We start from the raw sequence: 20,981 nt of genomic DNA, 5'->3' as shown, positions 1-20,981 counted from the left end.
ACGTGTCATTCTGGCGACGCTGTCTCATCACAGTGTCAGCAGTAATGACTTAATGAACACTTCTCCCCCAGATTAACGCTGACAGCCCGTCAGCCTAGCCAGTTAGCCGCCGAGCACCGCTCCAACACACTGGCTCTCTCTCTCTGAGAGACGCTAACCGCTAGCTAACTGCCTTACTGGATCCATATCCTTGATTAGCACCCCTGCAATGCTAATGAGCCTAACAATGGGAGGTGGGAGAGACAAGTCTTGGAGAGGAGTGGGGGGGGGGGTATTACAGTTGGAGATGAGACGGAGGAGAGCTGTCAGGCGGCTGCGGCCTGAGATGGAGAACTGGATTCACTCCTAGTGTGTGTGCGTGAGCGAGAGAGTGGGTGAGGGACAAATTGGGAGTGGAGTATGTAAGTGCAGCTGTACAACAGAAATGGGGAACCGAGACAGACTAACCATTAAGTTGGACTTGACCACAGATTAATCAATATGTCTGTCACTGTGTGTACAGAGTATACTGTATGTTGTGGCTTAGCAGCCGTGTCCTAATGTAACTCATAACAGCAGGCTAGAGGTGTCACGATCAAACACCACACCCCCACACACACACTCTCCCCAACACACACTCTCTTCTGCTCAGCCCTCCCTCCCTTCCTTCCAGGGGACAGTGGTGTGATAACGTGAATGCCAATCTCTGTGGAACAAAAGAGTGGGACGGAGGAGAGGAAGGAGGGAAGGAGAGGCGTGCAAAGAAATAATGAAAGGATGGAAAGAAGTGATCTTTCTTGTCTAATCCTTCAGGTTCTGTGCGTAAAGCACTCGCTGCCACCATCTTTTTTCAGGACTTAATTGGCTGGAAAGTGCTTGACATGCAAAGTTGGTGACATTAACGGGGGAACGTGTTTGAGTAAATCGGAGCGCAAGTGACAGCTAAATTGTACCTAGGGAAATTATGAAGCCTTCAACATGGTTAATTCTCTTTTTGGTTGGAGATGGGAGGAGAGGGCGCTGTAATTGCGATGCTGGTCGGGAGTTTCTAAAGACGTTTTTTCCTGTAAGAAGGGGTTTGAGGTATTTGGGTGGGCGGAATGGAGGTGTCGTCGAATGGAGGGAGGGTGGTGTAAATGTCTGATCGACCGTCTTGGAATTAAATGATTCTGTAGAATTTTACAGAACACCTTTGAAACGAGGTAACACTGACTGAGTGTATGTATGGCTGTAACTTAACTCCAGTTTGAGGATTCATATACACACGCCTGGCAGGTAGATCACAGGTCACTATATTCCTGTCCAGTAAAAGTTTCTCCCTCACTTTTTTTGGGAATAAATTACACATTCTCTCCCTCTCTCTGCTGCTCTCTCATTCTCTGGAGAGTGCCTGTTCAATCAGGAAGCGAGTGGTTGAATTGCCTCTTGACTCCTGCTTGATGAATAATGTTGTCGTTCTTCATTTCAATTAAAACCGATTGCCTGAGCCCAGTTTGTTCCAAGCTCAATCACATCCTGTGTTTTGCCCGTACCCACCTCCCCCTCTCCATTCTGCCCATACCAAGGTCAGACTTTTTTGGGGTGGGAGGCACATTTCCTTGTCCGGCGGCTGTATAATCTTCAAGAGTAGAAAACACTACAGAAATTATACCTGTTACTCACTCCCTCCCCTCTCTCTGGCTCGCTATCCCACCCCACCTGACCCCTCCCAACAGAGCCCTATCCGCTGTGACCTCTGTGTGATTGGCATGGTAATTACCCAATCAACAGATTGATGGCGGCACAGTCACAATAGAAGGGATTGGAGTGGTGTTTTTCTGTCTTCTCCGTCAGCCCTCTGTCAGCCCCACTCCCAGGCTCTTTGTTCAGGGGGAGGAGCGGGAGGAGGGTGGAGATGGCACGGGGAGCGCTCTAATTTTGTTGCCATATTCCTCTAAATTGCGCAGCTGGGGGTGAGGTGAGGGGGGTGAGGGATGCTGAAAGCGTTGGAGAACAGGAGAGAAGGCTAAAGATCACAAAAGAGGTTGTTTCCCGTCTATTCATCCATTCACCCTGGAAAAGCCCAATGTTTTGAATCATTTGTTCTACCAGAGAGATTTGTCAAAGGAACGTGGCCAATTGCCTCATCTCCTGGTTGACCTGTCAGGGCTGAAAAGGGCTCCATTGTTGTGAGGTCAGTCATTTGTGACGGAGGTCAAAGGCCTGGAATAGTCTTGTTTTCGCTCAGCCATATAGATTTGATTTTAAACGAATGTTCTCTTTCTCTCTCTGTGTGTCTCACCAGTAAGGACCTTGGCGGGGCTCTGGAGGCAGCTATGGAGTGTCAGAAGCAGTATGGACAACTCCCACGTATCCACGACGTCATCTGTGGCCTGGTGGAGAGGGGAGATACGGAGCTCCTACAGAAAGGTGAATGCCACCACCACAAATCAAATTTCTTGATCACATGCGCCAAATACAACTGGTGTAGACGTTACAGTGAAATGCTTGCTTACGTACCTTTCCCAACGAGTCAGTTTAAAAATAATAATACTAAATGAAATAGTAACTAACACGAGGAATACACTAGAATGAAGCTATATACAGGAGTACTAGATCATTGTGCAGGAGTACGAGGTATTTGAGGTAGATATGTAGATGAAGGCAGGGTAAAGTGACTAGGCATCAAGATGGATAATACGAGTAAAATAAAGAACAGAGTAGCAGCAGCAAATTATGCGTTTGTGAATGTGTGAGGGTTTTGTGTAGTTTGTGTGTATATGTGTCTAGTGAATGTGTACATATTTGTATTTATTATGGATCCCCACTTCCTGGGGTCCAGCAAAATTAAGGCAGTTATACAATTTTAAAAACATTACAATACATTCATAACAGTTTTCACAACACACAAAGTGTGTCCCCTCAGGCCCATACTCCACTACCACATATCTACAATGCAAAATCCATGCGTACGTGTGTGTATAGTGCGTATGTTATCGTGTGTGTATAGTGCGTATGTTTGTGTTACTTCACAGTCCCTGCTTATAGTCTCGGTCAGTGCAGATAGTTCAGGTATCATTAGTTGACTATTTAGCTTCTATCCCCAAGCCATAAAACTGCTGGTCCGTGAGTCGATGCTCCGGTACCGTTTGCCAGACGGTAGCAGAGTGAACAGTCTATGGTTTGGCTGGCTGGAGTTTTGGCAATTTTTCAGGCCTTCCTCAGATATAGAGGCCCTGGATGGCAGGGAGCTTGTCCCCAGTGTTGTACTGGGCTGTCTCTCAACTCTTCATCCATCCCTCCTCCCTACATCCTCACATTCATGACATGTAGTGCAACAATGTGTGTGTGATGTACAATGTACACTCTCCCAGGACAGCCCGTAGTCACTGTGTAGTGTCTACTAAGAGCCCACCATTGACAACGGGCCCCAGGTCACTGTGGAGGATGCTGGCGATCATGATTTTAATGGCTCCTCCTCTTGACAAAAGGGTGGTGAAGGGGTTAAGTCCTTTGTGTGCTGTAGGTGAGTGGGTTTGAGTGGCCCCCCCTGTTGAGCACCACTCTACATCCCCTGGCCCTATGCCCTCTTCTCTCACCCTGTGAGTGGCACTGCCCCTGCCCAGGGTCAGACAGGGCTCCCCTTAAACACACACCCCTGTGCTGCTCTGTCCTCTCACCCTGCCTGGAAACCACATATGGTGTCGGTTATCAAAAATTCACTTCATTTCTATCCCTCAGCAAACTTCTGAATGGATGGAAATGGCTTTCTGTGTGTTTGTCCCTTTTTTCAAATGTACAGATTGTTAAAGAGTGTGAGGTTTGCATTGGTACTAGTTTTGAGTGTCTCTATGGATAGACTGTGTGTGTGTGTGCTGGTGTGTATGCAGATGAGCCCCCACATCTCCACCTGGCCAGTGCCTGATAGAGGGAGATTGGCAGCAGACTGCTGAGAGCAGCTCTTTGAGAAGTTTCAGCTCTGAAAGCCAAGCAGCTTATAGCCATTCTAATGGGACTGGAAGAATGCGGGGAAAAGCTTTCTGCAAGTGTGTGTGTGTTGTTTTGTTTAGCCTCTCATACCTCTCTCTCCTCGCTCTCCCTCTCCTCTTCCCACAGCGATGGACTTTGTGAGCCAGGAGCGAGGCGAGATGACAATGCTGTACGACCTCTTTTTCGCCTTCATGCAGACCGGCCGCCACCGGGAGGCCCGTAAAATCATTGAGGTGGGACCACCACACAACCTCCCATTGTGTTTGCATACAGCACACAGCTATTTTAAAGATACTTAATTAGACGGCAGTAATAAGTTCCCTCTTTTTAAATTAGATTGGGTCTAAATGTGAACTAATGCCATTCCCCACCAACACAATAGAACAGGTGGGGGAAGCAGAGGAGTGTGTGTTTGAGCGTGGGCCGTGCTGGATGTGGCCAGTGGTTTATATGAAAAGCAGTCACTTATTTCCCATTTCTATTAAGAGATTGGAGCCAATCCTATCTCTGTGAATTTCCTGGGAGCTAACAGGTCAGGGGTTAAGCTACAGTTCTGATTTGAAGGATTGACTGCGTTTTTGTATTTGCATATTAACTGGCTAGAGGGGACAGGCACATTCCTGAACACATTGCTGTATATAGCTGTGGTGTTAAGGGGTAGGTTAATGCCTAAAACTCTGGGGAGGTGTTGAACGTCTCAGGAACCACATTACTATGATATAGCCATCTTCTGAGATGGCCAGCGAACACCGTTTCAGGAGAGGGGTGCTAATTGGGCTGTTGTGAGGTGGTTACTCGTTAGGTTTGAGGGGGTACATCATTCTGGGGGCAGGGTTAGGGTTCAGCAGAGCTGCATATTGAAGATGTTTTGCGGCTGGAGTGGAGAAGAGCTTCTATTAGTTGAAGGTACCTAGGGAAGAAGCGCTCCGTACAAGTCCTGTTTTCTTGATTCGTTTTCTGTGTCTTTTGTTCGTGTCAATCCATCCGCCGTCTCTGCTTTCAGGCCGTTCCCCCTGACACACTCCAAACACTTGCAGCTCAGGAGTCTATTCTTCCTCACTGAACATTTATTTAGACAAAACCATTCAGATGTTTAATTATCCAACCATCCTAATCTCCCAGCTCAATTCCCCTGTCTACTCTGTCCACTTGCATGACTGGATGGATACCAGTTAGTACGGATTAGTGCCATGAGGTGTGTGTCTGTGCGTATTCTTGTTTTAAGTCAAATGGGGGTATTTGTGTAGCGTGTGTTGTATGTGGGGCGGAAGCTGGAACGCAGATGCTATAACCATATGTGCGCGTCTTAATGCAGATATTCATTTGACCATAGACACAATCCATGCCGTTTAGGATTACACCCTTACCATTTCCAGAACTGTGCCCTCATACGATCCTTATTAAAGTTAGGTAGATGTAGTGGTGGTTGTTATTGTTGTTCTGGGCTGCAGCAGGCTGGCTGGCAGGGCCCATCCTAAGCCTCTTCCTGGTTATTAAAAACTCATCAGATGAGGAGGCTTTGGTCCGGGGGGGATAAGATGAAAATGATGTCGGTGAGGATGGATCGACAGTAGAGGGATGGTCACTCGATAAGGAGGGGAGCAGGCGATTTAGTTATTTGGCCCTGAATGCCTTTTAATATCCTGATTCTTCAGGATGAGAATAATGCTATCTGCTGGAACTGTGTGGCTCTCGCTCTCTCTCCCTCTCTCTCTCTCTCTCGCTCTCTCTTTCAACTTTACCAGATCATCTATGTATCATGGTGTCCTGGCCCTGTGACAGGGCTTGCCAAAAGCTGCTTGTCCCCTCTGAGTTTCTATAAGGAGGATTTAGGACATGAACTATGATTCGCAAACCCTCTTAAATATTGACATGCTATTATTGTGTACTAATACCCCTCTAAGAATGGAACGTACAGTCCCTGTCCCATGTCATCTTAGAAGGGGAGGTTCCGACAAGCTTCAGATGATACCAGACCAACACAAAACATTTAGTATTATACATTTCAACATCTTCTTTTGGGTTTTTGTTTTGACATGAAATGCCCTTCAGTTCCATTGACATTCTTCTGGTTTTGTATGTTTGTGATAATCTGTTTCAAATGTGGGCAGTTGGATTTAGGCCTAAGGGGGGTCTCCTTTCTGTTTTTTTGTGAACTTGTGACTGACTGCATGTTGTTGTTGTACTGTGCTTAATGTCTCCATATTGTGCAGAGCTTTGTATTGAGGCTAAACGTAGAAGAGAACTCTCTACCTGGTCTGTGTGTATAAATAGCAGCGAAGTGGTCTCATGTCGGACCGGTAGGTCAGAATCAGAAAAAGCTCTCGTTCCCCCAGCCAGATCCTCTCCATGTGAACTCTGCCCCCTAACTCTGCCCACTAATTAAAATGAGTGATATCTGGGAGGTCAGATGGATGACGGAGATCTATCACAGAGACCTTTCCTCTTCAGTGGAGCTTCAAGTGTCAGAACAGAGAGGCTAGCCGCTGACTCTGTTTTGTATAATTGCAAGGTTTTTAATTGCAGGTAATTAAATGAAATACAATAGAAATGGGTACCACTTTTTGGTTATGGTTAAGGTTAGGTGGTTTTGTTAAGGGGTGGGCACCATTAGGTAGGTGTGTGTGTGTGTAGGGTACGGTGAGTTTTGTGTAAGTGGGGAGTATTAATTATAAGTGTCAAATACAAGGAATTGAGATTGTTGAGCATAATTTGTGAGAGGGTAGTATGACTACATGAGGATGAGTATAGAAAGGCTATGTGAGTTTGCGCAACAGTCACTACTGCATTGTCTTTGCTGTGTGTGTGTGTGATGTGAGCTTGTTGTGGCACTCTAGTCCAGACAGCATAGTCAAAGGGGCTGAGTTTCATAAACCACAAAGCAGCAGGCAGGAGATTGTCTTAATAATCTGACCTAGATGTCCTTTTGGGGATTGGGATATGTGCTGGAAGTGAAAAGTAGAGAGTGTGTGTGGGTGAAGAGGGACTTATCACCATGGATTTTATGCCCGGGAAGATTTGCCCTAGGGGGGCTTAGATCCCTGGCTGGAGGGGTGGGGGGGTAGCAAGCTGGGCTGGAGGGGTGGGGGGGGGGGGGGGTTCCTGTTTGCTGTAGGAAAAATATGTACCACTTGCACTCGGCCTTATTTGCTAAGCAGATTAGACGCGGCGGCGGAGAACAGAACAAATTGTAATTTGTCCTTTGGCTGGTTGTATAAGACCATAATGCGTAGTCTTTTTTTGATCAAGTAGCCATGGTCCTGCAGCACAGGGGGATTGAGAGATCTTGGTCATAGACAGATTAACATGTCAGGGCAGAGTGGAAGAACCAAGGGACTATCTCACTCTGATTGACTGGAGCACTGATGAAATGCTATCCCATCTCTAACCACTTCCACCCCACCCTCCCTAGCCCATATGAACACATATCACTCCAAAAATACAGTGTGCTTATGCCACCCTCTCAGTGTGCGTGTCCAAAGGGCATCATACCATAGTATTATCCAGAACCATTATTATATGGCTCTGGTATTATCCATATACACCCTTCATCTTCTATCTTTTTCATATGTGATTTTGTTTCTGGTCATTTTGAGCCTGTTGGATATTACTTTCTTGGATAACTCACAGGGGGATTGTTCTAGAGTTCAGATATTCACTTCTGGGAAATGACAGGAATTTATGGGTTTAATGTTTATTATGAGGTATGAAATGGAGGTCCCTGTATGTTTCAGCTTGTTGGATTTTTGATGTACTCTGAACAGTATGCAATACAGAAAGGTTTATCAGGCACTAGTTAATTTAACATAAACCACGCTGTATTTGTTTTAATTAAGTCCTTTCTGTTGGTCTCAGACTCCAGGTTTAAGGGCTAGACCAGGACGCCTTCAGTGGTACGCTGAGAAATGCATTAACGGCAACCAGGTGAGAGAGAGACCACACACAGTCGCGCACACACATGCGCACACACCACGTCTAAAGTATTGTGTCCCTGTGTAGATGGAGTCTTTGGAGAGCATGGTGGATATGACAGCCAAGCTGTTTGAATGTGACCGAGATGAGCTGTATCACTACGTGTTGCGGCTCTGCAGTAAGTCCCCCCCCTACTCTTCTCTGACTGGCTGGCTTTCCTGTCGACATCCTATTAAGTTACTATTCTATTAGTATTCTAATCAGGGTTGGGCTCAATTTGAATCAAAGGCAGTCAATTCAGGAAGTAAACTGACATTTCAAATAAATGATTGAAAAAGGGGCATCTATTTTTCATGGCTTCTCGATAAACTGAAAAGGATATGATATTTGTCAAATCTCTTCCTAAATTGACTCCCTTCAATTCGAATAGAGCCCAACCCTGATTCTAATTCATAATTCTAAGGTCTTTCCTGTATCTCACCATCGCTGTATGGATGGACTGACTGGATCTACATTCTCCAACAGGGGAAGTTTATGAACCTCACTTTACCCCTGACTGGTTATATTAAGCCCCCCCCCCCCCCCCCCCCCCCCAACTATCCCAAAAGTCACTACTACTTACCTCCATCTCCTCTTCTCATGTGACCGTTTAACCTTTGCCCCCCCCCCAAATCCCTGGCAGCAATGTGGCGTGAACAGTGGCGTAACCCCAGGGCCATTTTGTGTGCGAGAGAATGTGTTCAGAATCCCAGTATCCACAGATAGTGTATGATTAGATTACATCTCGTGATTGGAAGATTGAGCTTTTTGGAACTGTTTTCCCAATTCAGCCTGGGTCAGATAAAGCCTGCCTGGATACAAATCAAATCAGCCCAGAGTTAAGTGTCTAGCTGAGGAGGATGAGCAGATTAGGCCTTTTCTGCCTGATTGCTCCCTCAGCATTAAGCAGCATGAGTGTCAACAAGGAATCTTGATGTCTGTGTGCGTATACACGTTCGTATGCGTGTTTTATTTTTTAAATTCAACCTTTTATTTATCCAAGTAGTCTCGTTTATAAAATACATTTTTCAAGAGTTTGTGTGTGTGCGTACATGTGATCATGTTCTTTCTCACCCTCAGAGGACACAAACGACTGGCGCAAGGCGGAGGCCACCTGGACCAAGATGCAGGAGGAGAACGTGATACCAAGAGAGAGGACCCTGCGCATACTGGCTGACATACTCAAGAGTAATGGACAGGAGGTGCCTTTCGAGGTGCCTGAGGTAAAAAGCCTTCTGAAATCACTTACCGCTCTGCCACCACTAGTAAGCACAGCTCTCCTTTTATTTCTATTCCATCAAATCAGTAATTTTCCCAAATCAGTGTTTGCTTCATTAAAGCTCATCCTCTCTGCTAATGTTCAGTTTGTTGCACAGTGAATTGCTGGCAGGACGCTACCTTTTTAGTACCTCAGAGTTTATTATAGGCTTCATTATCATTGGCTTGCCATGGTGCCCCCTCTGTTCTGGTTGACTCGTAGTTGGTTGAAATCCCTGAACTAGTCTGATTTCTCCACACCTCTGGCGACAGTCCGTCTGAAACAACAAATCGTTTTATTTTAGCTACAGCTAGGGTAAATTTTAATTTGGGATGATCATTGGGACAGGAATTAATACTAGCCCCTAATGCCCAAATAATTCAGCCACTGCTAAATAACACCATGTTTTCTGCTGCTTAGTGGACTTTAGCACAAGTCTCTTTTGGACTCTGGCAGAGGCTACTGGAAAGATGTGACCAAATTACCCAGCATTCCCTCCGCTTGACTGCACCCGTTTCCTCTGTTGATTCAAAATACATTATTTCTCCATTGGAATACATTATTTTCCAACTTCCTTCCAGTTGTGTCCATGTTTGTTTGGCTTGTTGAGGAGGCCTGGAGGGAGATGAGACTCAAAGTGATGGCTTTAGCCCTTGGAGATGACCCTTGTGACCTGAGGCGCCCTGGAGTTGTCAACCCCCACACCCCCTTTTAGCCTCCCCGGCCCATATGCCTAGCCTAACTTACCCCTGGCCAGCGTAGCTTAACCCCCTCCCCCGGTCGCTGAACGGGTGACTGAAGATTGAGGGGCCCTACTCAGTCTATTTAACACATACCTCACTCAAAAAAGACGCATCGCAATTCTTATACTTGAAGGGAAATTTTGCATGACATGCGCAAAAGGTTCCTCCAACATGGGTGTAGTTAGTGTCATTGAACAGGCCTATACCCGTGCTAGAGAGACTGAATGACAAAGCCTAGTCACTAGCACGAATAGAAACCAGTACAAAACACCCCCACGTTTGTGTTTTTCCACGGAGTACAGCCCATGTGCCGGTCGGGTCAAATCCATTGTATTGAAACACTGGAACATCCTCAAATGTGATCCAAATCTACCAGAGTTCACAACATGTCCCCCTCGAATTTGTTTTCGCCGTGCGCGCAATCTAGCATGCAGCAAACCAAGAAGCGTGACGCTAGGCTCCCAGGCCCTCCCAATGGAAATTACAAGTGTGGCCACTGTACATTGACAATATGACTGATACAACAACAACAAAAATATCACCCAAGAACAGGTAAAGAATACAAAATCTAAAGCTTCATTAATTGTAGCACCACAAAAGTCCTATACATGTTCAAATGCATCTGTGCTGCTGTTTATATTGGTCAAACTAAGCGAGCATTGAAACATCGCATCGCTGCTATTAGAAATAAGGCTGCTATTAGAAATAAGAACAGACTATGCTATTGCGCGCCACTGCATCGAAGCCAACCATGGCTCACCTTCCTCCCTGCTCTTTGTAGCCATAGAACACGTCCAAGTTTCACCAAGAGGAGGTGATATTGAGCATAACTATCCGCTCAAGAAGAAAAAATTGTTCAACGCGCTGATAATAGAGAATTCATAAATAAAAAATATTTTTGTCTTATCGAGAGAAGACTATTCACTAGTTTTATGAGAGAACTAGAGCGAGGGTGTAATGGTGCCATGGAAAGCCTCGCTGACAGCTGACTGTAGGCATTTAGAAGAAATGTCTGTGATCTGCAACCACTACAAAATAACACAAGGTGTTTTTGAATACGAGGTGTTATTTATATGTATAGTAAGTAGTGGCAAGAGAACCGTTGACGCTACATAAGGTTAATAGCAAGTAACAACAAGAGAATCGTTGAAGATGCACATGGGTAATAAGGGAGATTACCGAGTGTGTTTGGGAATGGTACTAAGTGGATGTGAAGTTGTGTGATTGTGAGATATGACATGTAAAGCTGATTTGAAATTTGGATAATAAGCCGATTGATATTTGGATGATAAGAGCTTCTGACAGACGTTCATTAAAGTGCATTACTTTTTTTGGAACCTCTCCAGTGTACTGATAATTAACAATGATCCATTTAAGATGGACTTTGAGTGTCCCTGTGTAAGAATTTCCACAACACGTCCGAACGGTTTGGCCTACAAACTACACTGCTCAAAAAAATAAAGGGAACACTTAAACAACACAATGTAACTCCAAGTCAATCACACTTCTGTGAAATCAAACTGTCCACTTAAGAAGCAACACTGATTGACAATAAATTTCACATGCTGTTGTGCAAATGGAATAGACAACAGGTGGAAATTATAGGCAATTAGCAAGACACCCCCAATAAAGGAGTGGTTCTGCAGGTGGTGACCACAGACCACTTCTCAGTTCCTATGCTTCCTGGCTGATGTTTTGGTCACTTTTGAATGCTGGCGGTGCTTTCACTCTAGTGGTAGCATGAGACGGAGTCTACAACCCACACAAGTGGCTCAGGTAGTGCAGCTCATCCAGGATGGCACATCAATGCGAGCTGTGGCAAGAAGGTTTGCTGTGTCTGTCAGCGTAGTGTCCAGAGCATGGAGGCGCTACCAGGAAACAGGCCAGTACATCAGGAGACGTGGAGGAGGCCGTAGGAGGGCAACAACCCAGCAGCAGGACCGCTACCTCCGCCTTTGTGCAAGGCGGAGCAGGAGGAGCACTGCCAGAGCCCTGCAAAATGACCTCCAGCAGGCCACAAATGTGCATGTGTCTGCTCAAACGGTCAGAAACAGACTCCATGAGGGTGGTATGAGGGCCCGACGTCCACAGGTGGGGGTTGTGCTCACAGCCCAACACCGTGCAGGACGTTTGGCATTTGCCAAAGAACACCAAGATTGGCAAATTCGCCACTGGCGCCCTGTGTTCTTCACAGATGAAAGCAGGTTCACACTGAGCACATATGACAGACGTGACAGAGTCTGGAGACGCCGTGGAGAACGTTCTACTGCCTGCAACATCCTCCAGCATGACCGGCTTGGCGGTGGGTCAGTCATGGTGTGGGGTGGCATTTCTTTGGGGGGCCGCACAGCCCTCCATGTGCTCGCCAGAGGTAGCCTGACTGCCATTAGGTACCGAGATGAGATCCTCAGACCCCTTGTGAGACCATATGCTGGTGCGGTTGGCCCTGGGTTCCTCCTAATGCAAGACAATGCTAGACCTCATGTGGCTGGAGTGTGTCAGCAGTTCCTGCAAGAGGAAGGCATTGATGCTATGGACTGGCCCGCCCGTTCCCCAGACCTGAATCCAATTGAGCACATCTGGGACATCATGTCTCGCTCCATCCACCAACGCCACGTTGCACCACAGACTGTCCAGGAGTTGGCGGATGCTTTAGTCCAGGTCTGGGAGGAGATCCCTCAGGAGACCATCCGCCACCTCATCAGGAGCATGCCCAGGCGTTGTAGGGAGGCCACACACACTACTGAGCCTCATTTTGACTTGTTTTAAGGACATTACATCAAAGTTGGATCAGCCTGTAGTGTGGTTTTCCACTTTAATTTTGAGTGTGACTCCAAATCCAGACCTCCATGGGTTGATAAATTTGATTTCCATTGATCATTTTTGTGTGATTTTGTTGTCAGCACATTCAACTATGTAAAGAAAAAAGTATTTAATAAGAATATTTCATTCATTCAGATCTAGGATGTGTTATTTTTTTGAGAAGTGTAATATGGAAAGATGAGGACTCTCACGAACACTATTCTCCGTTTTGCTCGACAAAACTCCGATGTACCTTAATGCATTCTAAACATGGAATGTTGAGAAATACACAAATGGCAATCAACCAAATCCTGGTGAGAATACACTATTTAATTCTTACCCTTGTCAATGATATTTGATGGTCTTGCAAGGAGATATTGATGTGCCATCCATGGTCCTGACTGATGAAATTGCTGGGTGTAAAAGCTCATTTTAGAAAAATGTAGAATCTTCGATGGCAGAAGCAAGTCGTCTAGTCTTGGTGTTGTTGCAACCAAAACTGAGTTGCAAATCAACGCTGTGGCTCTTAACCAAGCATTCTCAATACAAACATTCTACCTACTTTGCTTTGGTTGATTTTGTGTTTTCATGATTCAGAATTGCCATGACAATGAAAAATAGTGAAATTAAGTGAAGTACTAAAATCAGTTTTACATTGAACTCGACACAGACATGCACCAATCACCCAGATATGTTGTAAATGGGTTGTGATATGCAATTTGCGACTCACTCTGTTTCTATGCTTCATTGTAGAATTATGAAACACAGATTCACTTGCGCACGCACACACTTTTTCTATGGGATAACCATGCTCTTGTGTTCATATCGTTTTTGTACCATAGGGACCGTTGTTTTTGTATCGTGTGAATATTGACCCATATGTTACCAGTGGCTGTTTTGATAGTAGTCATTCACAGTATGTTGTACTCTACCTTTCCATAGGTGTGGTATGAGCAGGCTGCAGACAGAGAAGCACAGGCAGAGACCAAGCCTGAAGGGTCAAAGGGCAAAGCCACCAAGTCAGCCAGCACCCAGGCTGCTACTGCAGAGAACAGCCCTGCTGACTACCAGTTCAGACTGCTCACCCTCTGCAAGAAGGGCAAGGCTAAAGGTACGCAGCCCTGGGGAGTTTATATTGTTGCCAGACCTCCATTGGTAATATTGGGGATTTCCTGGGCTTCTCTTAATACAGGAACATCTATTCTACAGACTGTCCCATGACCACTGAGACATGTTTTACGAAACATGTTTGGTTGTCCCGTTGACATGGTGGATTGTTGAATGCTTTTCATATGTTTCCTGATGGTGATCTCTATCAATCCCTCTCTCCTGCTACATTTCTCATTCTCTCTCCCTCCATCTCCCTCTGTTGGTCTGTCCAGAGGCCTATGATATGCTGAAGGATATTGATAGGAAAGGTGTGACCCTGGGCCCGGCCCCCTACGACAGTCTGATCCGGGCTCTGCTGGCCGAGGGTAGTATGGAGGACGCCATGGTGGTCAAAGAGATGTGAGTTTGTCTATCCTGTGTGTGTTCACCAGTCAGTACGTCCTGTGTCCTCTCCCTCACTCCCCCTCGCTATCTGCCAGTGGTCCTGACAAAGAAACCACACACTTTTACAGTGGGCTACTTCCAAATTCTGGTTTGTCACAGGTTAAGCTTACAGTATACAGGGCAGCCAGGGTTCTTGAATTAGGTTTGAGATTACCAAGTGATTGTGAATTGACCCTTAACCCTGCTGGATGTGAACAGCAGTGGTCTGGTAAGCCTCGGAAGCGCTTGAGCCCCTTCCTATCGTCACAGATTAATTTGGTTTTCTGGGAAGCGGATGACTTTGCACAAAAATGACAATCTTCTGCTGATTAGTAATGTATCGTGTGTGTGTTTTTTGGTTGTCCTGAGATCTTAGTAGCAGGAGTTATCCCTTTTAAAAAACGAGAGCGAAATTAGGTTCTCATCGCTCATAACACATGACTGATGATCTGTCCCCTTCAAGCAGGAGAGTCTTTGTATAATCCTCTCCTCTTCCCCTGCTCACTGCCCTCGGGTGGCTGTTGAAGTTCCCTACGTGTGTCTGTCTGTGTGTTTATGAACAGTTAGTAGAATTACCACAAGGACTCAACGCATACCTTCCACATTACACACATCACATCTCATCCCCACCGGTCCCCCTTCGCTCCAGAACTTTAGGTACCCCTACGTCAGGCCAGTATAGGGCATGACTTAACCCAGGGTTTTTTAGTCCTGTGAGGGACCTTGCATTTATCAGAGAAGGGAGGGAGGCAGGGGGGTTGGTTTAATCATGTGGGAAGATGATCAAGACGCCAGTACAGTAATAATTCCGCTAGTGTGTATAAAGCCCAGTCTCTTGCGTGTGGATGACTTAGACAGGGCTGGAGCCAGATGGGGCCCAAGGCTGGGTTGGGGAGAGGAGGAGGAGGAGGAGGGGCTGCATCATAACTGAGCAGTGGGGCGCTTAGCAGAGATTAAGGGGATTGGGATGGAGAGAAATGTGGGAGGGTCAGAGCGGAAGTTGGGTGGAGGGGGGAGACCCCAGAGAGAGGGTGAAAAGAGTGCGAGAGATGGGGAGGCTAGAGGGCAGCGACAGGAGGGATTTTCTTTCCTTGGGATTGATAAGAATCACTCTGACCGAGGTTTCCGCAGCAATCTGTCCGAGTGAGCGGAGGGCTGGTGGTTGGTCGGCCCGGCGATAAGGAGCATGAGGCCAACGCTCAATTGAGCAGCCAGATTAATCCGGTCAGAGACTGTAATAATAAAAGAGAGATTGATTGAGGTATTAGTGGCTCTGAAATGGGAAAAAAAGATGTCTGAAAGGACAACGGGATAGACTGAGGGATGGAGGGAAAGGGACATTACCTAGGGTCTCATCACTACAGCAGCTGTTCTCTCCCTGCCCAGCCCCAGAAGAGACTCACAGCCCCCCACACTCGGAGCTGGATAGGACCTCAGAGGGAGTAGTCTGAACACCCGGTTGTTTTGTAATACTTCTATGGCCAGACTTGATTGGCAATCGGACTCACTTTCACTCTGTCCCTCTGTTTCAGTCTTATTTTCCCCCTCTTCTCTCTATGCCCATTTCAGTGGAGTGGAGGGTTGTTCACCTCTGCTGTAAGGTTGAAGATGGTTGACTTATGTCTGTTCTTCTGTCTCTCTGTTCCTCAGTGCCGTAGGCCGTGTCCCAGGGTTCAAGCTGAATGACATAGCCAACAGCCTCCTCATCATTACACAGGTCAAGAGAGGGCTAGCCAAAGGTGGGTTTTTGCGTGACGCGTGCACAAACACACACACTGAGTTTCTTTGTTGCATACATTCTGTTGCCTTCCTCCCACCCTTAGATGGCATGTCCACACTCAAGTCCATGCTGCAGGGAGACCAGGTGCCCTCAAAACTGTCCGTCACACGATTGGTGCAATCCCTTGGTAGCCATGGGGATGTCCAGGGCATCCAGGAAGTGGAGTTTCTGATGAAGGGGTTGGGCACGCCCCTCAACCTGTCAAGCATGGTCTTTTTCAACAACACTGCCATGGCACACATCAAAAAGTAAGGTTCATCTAACTCACCTACTTAGCACTCAATCGCGCCCAGCTTTATGAAGGGGTATTGTCATGCCGTTATCATGGGTTTCAGTAGCATTGCAGTGAACCTGTTTCTCTACGCTCTCTGTTACCACTTGGTTGCAGGGTTAAAAATCTCCTGGCCTCCAATACACAGCAGGGTTACCCAACTGGCACCCTGCGGGTGGTTTTATTTGGTCCCCCAAGTTTCCTGAGCAAAAATGTTCATTGTTGTACATAAAACACTGTAAAAACACCAGGAAATCAGCTCCAATTCATTTTAATTTTGGAAATCTGTTCCAAAGTATTCCCAAGCATAATAGAGGTGATTGTATACAAATAATAATTCATAATAATTGATTGGATTTATATAGCACTTTTCTGCCTACTGGCGCTTTATGTACAGTGCATTCGGAGTGTATTCCGACCCCTTTTTCAACATTTTGTTACGTTACAGCATTCTATAATTTGTTACATCGTTTGTTCCCTTATCAATCTACACACAATCAAATGTATTTATAAAGCCCTACTTATATCAGCTGATATCTCAAAGTGCTGTACAGAAACCCAGCCTAAAACCCCAAACAGCAAGCAATGCAGGTGTAGAAGCACGGTGGCTAGGAAAAACTCCCTAGAAAGGCCAGAACCTAGGAAGAAACCTAGAGAGGAACCAGGCTATGAGGGGTGGCCAGTCCTCTTCTGGCTGTGCCGGGTGGAGATTATAACAGAACATGGCCAAGATGTTCAAATGTTCATAGATGACCAGCAGGGTCAGATAATAATAATCACAGTGGTTGTCGAGGGTGCAACAGGTCAGCACCTCAGGAGTAAATGTCCGTTGGCTTTTCATAGCCGATCATTCAGAGTATCTCTACCGCTCCTGCTGTCTCCAGAGAGTTGAAAAGGTCTGGGACAGGTAGCACGTCCGGTGAACAGGTCAGGGTTCCATAGCCGCAGGCAAAACAGTTGAAACTGGAGCAGCAGCATGGCCAGGTGGACTGGGGACAGCAAGGAGTCATCAGGCCAGGTAGTCTTGAGGCATGGTCCTAGGGCTCAGGTCCTCCGAAAGAGAAAGAAAGAGAGAAAGAATTAGAGAGAGCATACTTAAATTCACACCGGATAAGACAGGAGAAATACTCCAGATATAACCGCCTAGCTACCGACGCATGAACTATTGCAGCATAAATACTGGAGGCTGAGACAGGAGGGTTTGGGAGACATTGTGGCCCCATCCGAACGATACCCCCGGACAGGCCCAAACAGGCAGGATATAACCCCACCCACTTTGCCAAAGCACAGCCCCCACACCATTAGAGGGATATCTTCAACCACCAACTTACCATCCTGAGACAAGGCCGAGTATAGCCCATAATGACAAAGCAGAAATAGGTTTGTAGACATGTTAGCAAAGTTTTTTATTTGTAATAATCATCACATTTACAGAAGTATTCAGACCCCTTACTCAGTACTTTGTTGAAGCACCATTGGCAGCGATTACAGCCTTGAGTCTTCTTGGGTATGACGCTACAAGCTTGGCACACCTGTATTTGGGGAGTTTCTGAGATGTTTCTACAACTTGATTGGAGTCCACCTGTGGTAAATTCAATTCATTGAACATGATTTGGAAAGGCATGCACACCAGTCCCACAGTTGACTGTGCATGTCAGAGCAAAAACCAAGTTATGAAGTCGTAGGAATTGTCCGTAGAGCTCCGAGACAGGATTGTGTGGAGGCACAGATCTGGGGACGGGTACCTGCAGCATTGAAGGTCCCCAAGAGCACGGTGTCCTCCATCATTCTTAAATGGAATAAGTTTGAAACCACCAAGACTCTTCCTAGAGCTTGTTGGCCCGGGAGAGAAGGGCCTTGGTAAGGGAGGTGACCAAGAACCTGATTAGTGCTCTAGAGTTCCTCTGTGGAGATGGGAGAACCTTCCAGAAGGACAAACATCCCAGCTTTGATGCACCTATACTGACCTCACCTTCTGGATGATAGCGGGGTGAACAAGCAGTGGCTCGGGTGGTTGTTGTCCTTGATGATCTTTTTGGCCTTCCTGTGACATCTGGTGCTATAGGTGTCATGGAGGGCAGGCAGTGTGCCCCCGGTGATGTTGGGCAGACCGTGCCATCCTCTGGAGAGCCCTGCCGGCGGTGCAGTTGCCGTACCATGTGGTATACAGCCCGACAGGATGCTCTCAATTGTGCATCTGTAAAAGTTTAAAGCGTCCTCAAGTTGAAGAGGCGCTGTTGTGTCTTCACCACACTGTCTGTGTGGGTGGACCATTTCAATTTGTCAGTGATGTGTACGCCAAGGAACTTGAAGCTTTCCACCTTCTCCACCACGGTCCTGTCGATGTGGATAGGGGGGTGCTCCCTCTGCTGTTTCCTGAAGTCCATGATCAGCTCCTTAGTTTTGTTGACGTTGATTTAGAGGTTATTTTCCTGGCACCACACTCCGAGCCCCCACCTCCTCCTCCCTGGAGGCTGTCCCCTCAATGTTGGTAATCAAGCCTACTACTGTTGTGTAGTCTGCGAACATAATGATTTGAGTTGGAGATGTGCTTGGCCATGCAGTCATTGGTGAACAGGGAGTACAGGAGGGGGCTGATCACGCATCCTTGTGGGGCTCCAGTCTTCAGGATCAGTGAAGTGGAGGTCTTGTTTCCTACCTTCACCACCTGGTGGCGGCCCGTCAGGAAGTCCAGGACCCAGTTGCATAGGGCGGGGTTCAGACCCAGGGCCTCAAGCTTAATGATGACCTTGGAGGGTAATATGGTGTTGAATGCTGAGCTATAGTCAATGAACAGCATTCTTACATAGGTGTTCTTCTTGTCCAGATGGGATAGGGCAGTGTGCAGTGCGATGACGATTGCATCGTCTGTGGATCTATTTGGGTGGTAAGAAAAGTTGGTCTAGGGTGTCAGGTAAGGTAGAGGTGAAATGATCCTTGACTAGTCTCTCAAAGCACTTCATGATGACAGAAGTGAGTGCTACTGAACGATAGTCATTTAGTTCAGTTACCTTCGCTTTCTTGGGTACAGGAACAATGGTGGCCATCTTGAAGTATGTGGGGACAGCTGACTGGGTTCGAGAGAGATTGAATATGTCCGTAAACACAGCAGCCAGCTGGTCTGCGCATGCTCTGAGGACGCGGCTAGTGATGCCGTCTGGGCCGGCAGACTTGCGACGGTTAACACGCTTAAATGTCTTACTCACGTCGGCCATGGAGAAGGAGAGCCCACAGTCCTTGGTAGCGGGCCGCGCCGGTGCACTGTGTTATCCTCAAAGCGGGCGAAGAAGGTGTGTAGCTTGTCGGTAAGCAAGACATCTGGTTTTCCTTTTGTAGTCCGTAATTGTCTGAAGACTGAGCCGTCGAATTGCAACTCCACTTTGTCTCATCTCTTTACTGACGTTTTGCCTGTTTGATTCCCTTGCGGAGGGAATAACTACACTTTGTATTATTCCATATTCCCAGTCACCTTGCCATGGTTAAATGCGGTGGTTCGCGCTATCAGTTTTGAGCAAATGCTGCCATCTATCCATGGTTTCTGGTTAGGGTAGGTTTTAATAGTCACCGTTGGTAGAACATCTACTATACACTTCCTGATAAACTCTGTCACATTATCAGTATATTCGTCAATATTATTCTCGAAAGCTAACCGGAACATATCCCAGTCCGCGTGAACAAAACATTCTTGAAGCGTGGATTCTGATTTGGTCAGACCAGCGTTGAATAGTCCTTAGCACGGGTACTTCCTGTGTGTTTCTGCCTATAGGAAAGGAGGAGCAAAATGGAGTCAAAGTCAGATTTGCCGAAAGGAGGGTGGGGGATGGCGTTGTAGGCATCCCGGAAGTTGGAGTATCAGTGGTCAAGTGTTTTAGCAGGATGTTGCCCTGGGGGGTGCGAACAAAGGAGCCGCTTCGGGAAAGTTGTAGTGCTGGTGAGTTACCGCCGCTCTGATGGCCAATAGTTCTTCCCGGCTATATGTAATAACACAAAACAAATCTGGGCTAATGATGTAAGTAGTAATACATACAAGAGCTAGAAGTGAGGCAGCCCTTTTGTCGGCGCCATTTCTCTGCAGCACTCCACCAATCAGGCCTTTATGATAGAGAGGCCAGATAGATTTCACTCCTCAATAAAAGGCACCTGACAGCCCCTTGGAGTTTGCCAAAAGGCACCTAAAGGACTCAGACCATGAGAAACAAGATTATCTGGTCTGATGAAACCAAAATTGAACTCTTTGGCTGAATGCCAAGCGTCACATCTGGAGGAAACCCGGCACCATCCCTACGGTGAAGCATGGTGGTGACAGCATCATGCTGTGGGGATGTTTTTCAGCGGCAGGGACTGGGAGACTAGTCAGGATCGAAGGAAAGATGAACGGCGTAAAGTACAGAGATTCTTAATGAAAACCTGCTCCAGAGCGTTCAGGACCTCAGATTGGGGTGACGGTTCACCTTCCAACAGGACAATGACCCTAAGCACACAGCCAAGACAACGCAGGAGTGGCTTTGGGACAAGTCTCTGAATGTCCTTGAGTGACCCAGCCAGAACCCGGACTTGAACCCGATCAAACATCTCTGGAGAGACCTGAAAATAGCTGTGTAGCGACGCTCCCCATCCAACCTGACAGAACTTGTGAGGATCTGCAGAGAAGAATGGGAGAAACTCCCCACATACAGGTATGCCAAGCTTGTAGCA

At 46.8% G+C, this 20,981-nt stretch overlaps 1 protein-coding gene across 1 annotated transcript in view; it reads left to right on the top strand.

Moving 5' to 3' along the window:
- Positions 1-20,981, top strand: part of lrpprc (leucine-rich pentatricopeptide repeat containing) — a 71,293-nt gene that overhangs the window by 37,388 nt on the left and 12,924 nt on the right. Inside the window, exons 24-32 of the mRNA XM_038974799.1 lie at positions 2,264-2,388; positions 4,075-4,181; positions 7,804-7,872; positions 7,948-8,038; positions 8,980-9,122; positions 13,645-13,813; positions 14,085-14,211; positions 15,886-15,974; positions 16,059-16,263. Coding sequence (XP_038830727.1) covers positions 2,264-2,388; positions 4,075-4,181; positions 7,804-7,872; positions 7,948-8,038; positions 8,980-9,122; positions 13,645-13,813; positions 14,085-14,211; positions 15,886-15,974; positions 16,059-16,263 — 1,125 coding nt within the window. The remainder of the gene's footprint in view (positions 1-2,263; positions 2,389-4,074; positions 4,182-7,803; positions 7,873-7,947; positions 8,039-8,979; positions 9,123-13,644; positions 13,814-14,084; positions 14,212-15,885; positions 15,975-16,058; positions 16,264-20,981) is intronic.

Source organism: Salvelinus namaycush, chromosome 35 (genome assembly GCF_016432855.1).
Source record: "Salvelinus namaycush isolate Seneca chromosome 35, SaNama_1.0, whole genome shotgun sequence".
Taxonomy (NCBI): Eukaryota; Metazoa; Chordata; class Actinopteri; order Salmoniformes; family Salmonidae; genus Salvelinus; species Salvelinus namaycush.
The sequence above is the reverse complement of the archived record's forward strand: the minus strand, read 5'-3'. Positions and strand labels throughout refer to the sequence as shown.